This window comes from Leopardus geoffroyi, chromosome C3 (genome assembly GCF_018350155.1).
Source record: "Leopardus geoffroyi isolate Oge1 chromosome C3, O.geoffroyi_Oge1_pat1.0, whole genome shotgun sequence".
Classification (NCBI taxonomy): domain Eukaryota; kingdom Metazoa; phylum Chordata; class Mammalia; order Carnivora; family Felidae; genus Leopardus; species Leopardus geoffroyi.
Genome location: NC_059338.1, coordinates 71,011,779 through 71,019,511, shown reverse-complemented (window position 1 = coordinate 71,019,511; position 7,733 = coordinate 71,011,779). Strand labels below are relative to the sequence as shown.

General features: G+C 63.9%; 2 protein-coding genes across 3 annotated transcripts; one reads left to right on the top strand and one right to left on the bottom strand.

Annotated features, from left to right (window-relative positions):
- The first annotated feature begins 330 nt into the window (after nt 1-330).
- Nucleotides 331-3,930, top strand: HGH1 (HGH1 homolog). 2 transcript variants are annotated; one of them, XM_045455634.1, is made up of 6 exons: nt 345-1,578; nt 1,651-1,751; nt 1,852-1,950; nt 2,158-2,249; nt 2,343-2,465; nt 2,546-3,930. In XM_045455634.1, exons 1-6 carry the CDS (start codon nt 953-955, stop codon nt 2,720-2,722), a joined length of 1,218 nt encoding a protein of 405 aa, XP_045311590.1. In that variant the 5' UTR covers nt 345-952; the 3' UTR covers nt 2,723-3,930. The 2 variants fall into 2 exon arrangements, with proteins under 2 accessions (XP_045311589.1, XP_045311590.1); XM_045455633.1 differs by having other exon boundaries at nt 331-1,578; nt 2,158-2,465.
- A 75-nt stretch (nt 3,931-4,005) lies between these two features.
- LOC123586597 (testis-specific serine/threonine-protein kinase 5-like) lies at nt 4,006-6,779 on the bottom strand. Its single transcript, XM_045455821.1, is given in 10 exon segments — nt 4,006-4,193; nt 4,281-4,415; nt 4,858-4,905; nt 4,908-4,972; nt 5,060-5,192; nt 5,447-5,502; nt 5,613-5,815; nt 6,013-6,163; nt 6,445-6,556; nt 6,693-6,779. Coding segments are annotated over 9 exon segments (1,050 nt in total). The 5' UTR covers nt 6,516-6,556; nt 6,693-6,779.
- Nucleotides 6,780-7,733: the final 954 nt, after the last annotated feature.

Below are 7,733 nucleotides of genomic sequence, written 5' to 3'. Positions count from 1 at the left end.
ATATTTGTAAAAATACCAACATGAGAGGGTCGTCTAGGTGGCTCAGTCACTTAAGCCTCTGACTCTTGGTTTGGGCTCAGGTCACGATTTCAGTCAGGAGATCAGTGCAAAGTAGCACAGAGCCTGTTTGGGACTCTCTCTCCCCCTCTCTCCCCCTCCCCCACTCCCGTGCCTTCCCACGAACTCTTTTTTTAATGCTTATTTTTGAGAGAGAGAGAGAGAAGGAGATACCGAATTCGAAGCAGGCTCCAGGCTTTTCCATATCAGCACAGAGCCTGGGGCTCCAAACCCACAAACCACCAGATCATGGCCTGAGCCGCAGTCCGACGATTAACCAACCGACTGAGCCACGCAGGCGCCCCTCAAAATAAACATTTAAAAAATGAAAATATATCATGACCAGGTGGAGGTTACGTCAGGAAATACAGGCTGGTCTAACATTAGAAAGTCAACCAGGGGCGCCTTCCTGGCTCAGTCTAAGGAACATGCGACTCTTGGTGCCGGGGTGTGAGTTCGAGCCCCACACTGGGGGTAGAAATTACTTAAAAAAAAAAAAGTCAAAGTAATGGACCATGTGACTCTTCCAGTGAGGATAGAGCTCTGCCCCACCCACGATGGAAGAGGGGCCATGTAATCCGTCAGCTACCACTGGCTGGTTGGTCCCCCTAGGACCGGGGTCACACCACATGCGACGATTCCTTGCGGGCGCCTCCAGGGCCACCCTCGGCCGCGGCGTGGGGCTGGGGGCGGAGCACGCAGTCCACAACGCGCAGGCCCTCGGTGTGGCTCCGCCTCCGGGCGCCAGCCCCGCCTCCGCACGCCGACCCCGCCTCCGCACGCCGACCCAGCCCCGCGCGCGGAGTGGGCAGCCTCCCGACTGGTGGCTGCGGCTTCCGTTCCTCTGACGGGCCGGGTCTCAGCCCGGGTGGCGGCTGGGGTGATCCGCGCGGGCATGGGGGAGGCCAGGACTGGCGCGGGCGCGTTGGCTAGTGGGCTAGCTTCCGCAGGGTCGCCGATGCCGGAGGCCGGCCTGGAGGCGGAGGTGGCGAAGCTGCTGCCCTTCCTGGCGCCCGGGGCGCGGGCGGACCTGCAGGCGGAGGCGGCGCGGCACGTGCTGGAGCTGACCGGCTCCGGGCCCGGTCGGACGCTGCTGGCCGGCCAGGCGGCTCTGCTGCGGGCGCTGGTCGAGCTGGCCGCGGCCCCGGCCCCGGCCCCGGCGCGCGACGTCGCTCGCGCCCTCGTCAACCTCGCTGCCGAGCCCGGCCTGCACGAGCCGTTGCTGCAGGCCGAGCCCGAGCTGCCTGCCCGCCTGCTGGGCCGCGCGTTGGATCCACAGTGGCCCTGGGCCGAGGAGGCGGCCGCCGTGCTGGCCAACCTCAGCCGAGAGCCGGCGCCGTGTGCCGCGCTGATGGCAGCGCTGGAGGTCGCGGAGCCGGGGGAGTCAGGCCTGGGGCGGCTGGTGCGCGCGCTGTGCACGCCTGGCTACAACGCCCGCGCGCCCCTGCATTACCTGGGGCCAATGCTCTCCAACCTCAGCCAGCGTCCCGCGGCGCGCGCCTTCCTGCTGGACCCCGACAGGTGAAGCCCGGGGCTCCCGCGGGGAGGGGGTGGAGGTGAACAGGGATGGCACTGAGCGATCCCTTCCTTCAGGTGCGTGGTCCAGCGGCTGCTGCCCCTTACCCAATTCCCAGACTCCTCCGTGCGCAGGGGCGGGGTGGTGGGGACTCTCCGAAACTGCTGCTTCGAGCATCGTGAGTAGGGGTGGGGGTGTGGCGTTTGGGGGGATGGGACGGAGAGATGGCTTTGGGGCCCCGCTAGACTGACCCCCGTTCCTGTTCCCCCTCCCCCCAGGACACCACGAGTGGTTGCTTGGGCCCGAGGTGGACATTCTCCCTTTCTTGCTGCTGCCCCTGGCTGGCCCTGAGGACTTCTCCGAGGAGGAGATGGAGCGTGAGTGGCTTGGGTGGAGCCTCAGGGTTCGCTGGGCAGAAGGGGACGCCAGTGGGGGGGGGGGGGGGGTAGGGAGAAGATGCCCAGGGCTTGACCTGGCTGAAACCTTCCAGCCAGGGAGTTGCTGAGCACGAATGGGGCTAACCCAGGTTGGGTCTGGCCTGATGCCTGGTGCTGGCACCCAGTGGCTCGCACACACACCCCTAGGGCTGCCTGTTGACCTGCAGTACCTGCCGCCAGACAAGCAGAGGGAGCCTGATGCCGACATCCGAAAGATGCTCATTGAAGCCATCATGCTGGTGAGCAGAGGCCCTGCTGTATTCATGCCGGCTCCTAACATGCCACACACGCGCGGGCACGCACATATCTGGATAACCTTTGCCCTCTCTCAGCTGACAGCCACAGCACCTGGTCGGCAGCAGGTGAGGAAACAGGGAGCCTACCTGATCCTGCGTGAGCTACACAGCTGGGAGCCGGAGCCCGACGTGCGGGTGGCCTGCGAGAAACTCATTCAGGTGGGTGCGGGGTTGGGGAAGGGGGCGGGATGCCCGCGGTGCGCCAGCCCCAGCTGCTCACCTGCCTCCCCTGCTGGCAGGTGCTCATTGGGGATGAGCCAGAGCAGGGCATGGAAAACCTCCTGGAGGTGCAGGTGCCTGAAGACGTGGAGGAGCAGCTGCGGCGGCTGGACCGCCAGGAGCAGGAACAGCACACCCGGGAGCGGTCAGAGGAGCTGGCTCTGGAGCCACGAGCTGGAGGGGCTACACCCACTTGAGCTCCGGGCCTTCCCGCAGCCAGCTGTGGGCCTCTGGGTCTCCTTGCTCAGAGGTTGTTCCCTGCCGAGAGGTCTCTAGGGTGAATGTCCAATACGCCTGGGAGGGCGAGGGGACCTCTTTGTGCCCCGTGACTTCCAGCAACTCCGGTTGCTTGGAGCAGCGCTGGTCAGTCAGAGCTAGCCGTGCTCCAGGACTCTCAGGTGCCTCCAGGAAGATGGCTCACGGGCGGGACGGATAAACAGTGCAAGCCTGAGCAGCCCCGGAGGGCACTGTCGAGGTCTGTGCATTGGTGGGCGTCCAGGTATAAGCAGTGCCCTTTGCTGCCAGGCCCACCCCGAGTCCTCTATTCTGGGGTCCTCAACGTGCCCTGCCTGAGACCCAGCCTCAAAGGACTGACCTCGTGAGACTTTCAGCATCAGCCTGTCCTGGGATCTCCTAGGGCTGTGACCCCCTGGTCTGTCCTTGGAGTGCTTGCTGGGCGCTGTGTCCCCATCATTCTCTCCACCTTCCTGCTTGACCTGTGCCCCAGGACGGCCCTCAGCCCCTTGCTGTCTTCTCCGGCCCGCCCTGCTGTGACGTACTTGCTGTCCGCTCTGACCGGGCCCTGTCCTTGGAAGGCTTCCTTGAGTGTCCGAGCCCTTTGCCTGACACACTCAGAGTGTCTCTGTGATGTGCCTGCATCCTTGCTCTTAAGCAGACCTCTCTCTCCCCTTCCCGCCCTTTGTCACCTTGGAGCCTCCTATGGGCCCAAGAACCTTGTCCTTCCCCAGCTCCTTGTGTGGTCCCTCAGTTCTAAAGCTGCCACACCAGGCCTGGTAGAGGGTCAGTGTGGCCCTCCCCCTGCCACGCTCCTTTCCCAGGGCCATCTTTGGCACAGGATTCCAGAATCCTGGCCTTCCCAGGCCCCTTGCACTCTGACACTGGAGTGCTGCTGCCGCGAGAGCTCCCAGCACCCCCACTCCGTGTGTCCTCAGTCCTGGCACTGCCTGCAAAGCTGGGGGTCCACTCCGGTTCCTCCCGTTGAGGCCGGTCGCTTTGCGGGTACGAGGTGTCTCTTTCCTCTCTGGTACTCTCTGTAGTTTTCCTCTCCTCCCAACTAAAAACGTGGCACGGAGGTGTGTTCTCCCGGGATGGTTCCCCGTGGCTGGTTGCCCTTCCTGCACAGAGACATCCACATCCCCTCCACAAAATAAACGCTTTATCTGGCCTCGCCTCTGCCCACACATGCCAGGTAGTGCTCAGGCGTGGTCCTGATGGCAGATGTGGAGCTCCGCGATAGGAGCTACCTGGAGGCGCCTACCCCCAGGCTGGCTGTCCTCGCGCTCCAGAGCCCCAGCTGGGCAGAGCCTGCACCTCTTCTTGGGTCGGCCTCTGTGGCCCAGGTGGAGGCCCAGAAGCAGTGCCGGGGGCGCCGCCTCGGAGGCTCCGAGTCTCTGCCGGGCTCCGAGTGCTCAAGCTTAGCTGGCTTCTCTGCAACCGACAGCAGTGGGGGATCAGGAGGGGGCGCCGAGGGGCCAGCCACCTGCCCACACCCCCCTCCCAGGGCCCCCACCCTACCTGGCGGCATCCTGAGCGTGGTGCCAGAGAGCGCGTGCGTGGCGGGCAGCATCCAGCAGTGCGCGGCCACCTGCTGCAGGCCCAGGCGCGCACATGGGCGAAGCTGCAGCAGGCCCCGGATCAGATCCCGGCACTCTGTGGGTGAGGGCTCACAGCTGTGGCCTCCCACTGCCCACTCTCTCCCCCCCCAGCTGCGTCCATCACCATCAACAACGCTGGCAGCGTAGAGGAGTCAGCCCATTCGGACCCCCCAAATGCCCGGAGGGAGTCAGTGCTTCACCATCGTGAGATCAGGGCATGGAGAGGGAGGGCAGCGTGCCCTGGTCTGGTGCAGAGCTTGGTGGGGCCGCTGCCTTTCCAGGCAAGGAGTCTGAATCGGGGTGTCCTCTAGCCCAGCTTCCCTGTCCCCTGGTCGCTGTGGTCCATTTACCAGCCTGGGTTGGGGGTGGGGTGCCAGGTCAGTCTCCCATGCCACTCCCTCCACGCAGCATGACCCTTCTCTGGACCCAGGTCTCTCTTGCCTACTTTCCAGGCCCGAGCTGGGGCCTCGGGAGGGACACAGGGTGTCCTCACTCACCTGGGCACATGCCCGGCCTGAAGGTGGGGCCATGGTGCATCAGGTGCGCATGCGGTGGGTCTGGTGCTCCTTGAAGGGCAGCTTCCCGGTCACCATGGCATAAAGGGTGATGCCCCTGGGGGCACAGGCTCCTCAGGGCGTGCCCCTCCCCCGCCCTCCCGCGGGTCCTGCCTACGATGGGGTACCTGCGGGCGCCACTCACAGGCTCCACAGGTCAGCCTGCTCCCCATTGTACCTCTTCCTCATGAGGATCTCCGGGGCTGTGTAGGCCACGGAGCCACAGAAGGTGCTCGGCAGCAAGCTCTTGAGGCCCAAATGGTTGGCGAAGCCAAAGTCTTTGCAGTGGGGAAGGGGTGGGGTGGGGTGGGGGTTGGGCGCAGGGCAGGCAGTCCCCCAGGTGAGGAGCAGGAGGGCGAGAGAGCGAGGGCTCGGGCGGGATGACTGGGGGGCAGACGTGGCGTGTGTGGGTTTCTGTAAGTGCAGCTGTGGGCAAGGGTGGGGCTGGGCCTCCTGGGAGGGTGGAGGGTCCAGCTGGGTCACGAGTCAGGATAATCTAGAGAAGAGAGTAGGGGCTGGGCCAAAGGCTCACCGATCAGCTTTAGGAGGCCTCGGTCATCTAGGAGGATATTCTCGCACTTTAGATCCCTGCATGGGGAAGGGGAAGGGGAAGGGGAAGAGGTGCTGGTCCTGGGCTCAGATGGGTGGCCTCTTGATGCGGGTGTGGGAGCAGGCTGCAGAGGCGGCAGCGCCCTCACCGATGCACAATGCCGGAGCTGCGGCAGTGGGCCACGGCACTGACGAGCTGCCAGAACAGTCTGCGGGCCTCCTCCTCATCCAGCCCCGGGCTGCAGCGGCGTTCCGACACCCAGTTGATGTGTTCCAACAGGTCGCCGCGGGCTGCCAGCTCCAGCACCAAGTAGGAGCGCTGGCTGTTCTGGTAGGTCTCGTACAGCTGCACCTGCCAGGTCCCCACCCACCTGCTGTACCCAAAGAGGGGCTGTCCGGTGCATCGGATCAGGGTCTCGGGATGGGGCTGAGCCCCAAGCAGAGGGGTGCTGGGTGGAAGAGGGGGTGGGCCTGGGCAGCTGGAATGGTGATGGCTGGCAGCGGGGGATGGGCAGGACGGGCACAGGCTGGGTCGGGGCCTCTGCCTACCACATTCAGGTGCTTATAGGTAGCATTGAGTGATGATATTTCACGAGGCAGGAACTTTTGGGAGAACTCCCCAGGGGCCTCGGCAGTGGAGATGATCTTGATAGCCACCTGCAGGGGTGGGGGGGTGGCCGTTGTGTGTAGACCACAGCCCCTGGAGGGGGACACGGACAGGCCCCATGTCCTTTGTGCACATTGCCAAGCTTGGCTGGGGTGAGGTTGGGAAGCAGCATCCTTGGGGGGCAGTGTTGGCCTTCCTGTTCTTTCCTGGCACTGATGTGCTCAAGGGGTTCTGGAACTGGGAGTAGCCAGCTTGCAGGAGCCTTGGCCTCCAGAGAGGATGCCAGATCAGCAGGAAGGTGCCTCAGCGGGGTTAGGACAGGGCCCACTGGGGCTGGGCTAGAGGGCGGTGGCCAAGCCTGCTGCCCAGCTCACCATGGCATGGTGCTTGCCCCGCAGGTCGGAGGCCAGCTTGGCGTTGTGCTGCATGCGCTCACGTGTGGCATAGGCCAGGTAGACTTTGGAGAAGGCCCCAGAGCCAATCTTCCTGGAAGAAAGCAGGTAGCCATTGTCCCTGCATTCACGCACCTGCTCCATGAAATTTCGCTGGCCCAGCTTTCGCCTGGCACTGCCCTTCACGGAGGGCAAGGTGCCATGGAAGGGGGCAGGACGGTCCAGCTCACTGCAGGGAGTTGGGGCCAGGGAGCAGGGCTGAGGCCTGACTTGTGTCAGATGGGCTAGGGCGACAGGGCTGGAGGAGGCTGATGGGACCGGGGCAGAGGCCAGGCAGTGACCAGGGCTGAGAGCTCGGGGTGGGAGGCTAACACAGCCGTGAACTGGTGTGGGGCAGGGCAGACTCTGGGAAAGCAGGGGCAGATTCTAGAATGGAGGGTTCTAGAGCTGCCCCTGCATTGTGCCCTCGAAGAGGGGTGTCCTTCTCTGCCCCAGGACCTGCCTTCCCTGAGAACGTCTTGCTGGAACCGACCTTGTCCCCTGTAGGGCGCACTCTTTGTGGGGTGAGAATCCTCGAGGCAGGGTGAGGCCTCTGTGGGCCATCCGAAATGTGACTGGCCACAGGGACCTTTAAAGAAGCTTGTGGGAAGCATGTGGGGAGGGTAGCCACAGGAAGGCCAGCAGGGTCTCCGAGGACATCAAGAAAGAAAAGGAAGCACAACACATACTAGCAACTGTTTCAGTGAAGCCCCCTCATGCTTTGAGAGGGTACCAAGGTGGCAGCCAGGCGGGCTGCCGGAGAGGCTGAGCCAGAAGGGCATCAGGTGAGAGCCTCTGGCTTTCTTCTGCTGTGGCCTAGAAGCTTCTCTCACCCAGGCCAAGGTTTCCTGCAAGAGGCCTTGCCCCCCAGAGCTCTCTGGAGACTTGGACACATCCCCAAGGCAAGCAACAGTCCCTGGTCTGAGCCCCCACCTCAAGCCCTCCAGCTCTAGGAGACGGTAGCCAACGTGGTCGGCCCTTCTTCCCCTGGCCTCCAGAGTCTTCTCTGGGCACCGTTGCCCTGGGCAGTAGCAGCTAATGTTCCTGAGCACCTGCCTTGTGCCAGGCACTGCCCTAAGGAGTCACAGGAGCTGTGGCTGCCACCTCCCTCAGCCCTGCTTCCTGTTCACAGGCCGTGCCCAACATGCCCATCCCATGGTAGGCGTTCACATCCGGGGGCTCAAACCGGATCACCACCAAGTGATTCCTGTTTCACGGGTGACAGTTTGGGC

What these genes read in the sequence shown, in the direction of transcription:
- HGH1 (XM_045455633.1), top strand. Translation starts at nt 953, where the DNA reads ATGGGGGAGGCCAGGACTGGCGCGGGCGCGTTGGCTAGTGGGCTAGCT. An exon ending in TTCCTGCTGGACCCCGACAG is followed by an intron (nt 1,579 to 1,650) that starts GTGAAGCCCGGG and finishes CCCTTCCTTCAG; the next exon opens with GTGCGTGGTCCAGCGGCTGC. An exon ending in CCTGCGAGAAACTCATTCAG is followed by an intron (nt 2,466 to 2,545) that starts GTGGGTGCGGGG and finishes CCCTGCTGGCAG; the next exon opens with GTGCTCATTGGGGATGAGCC.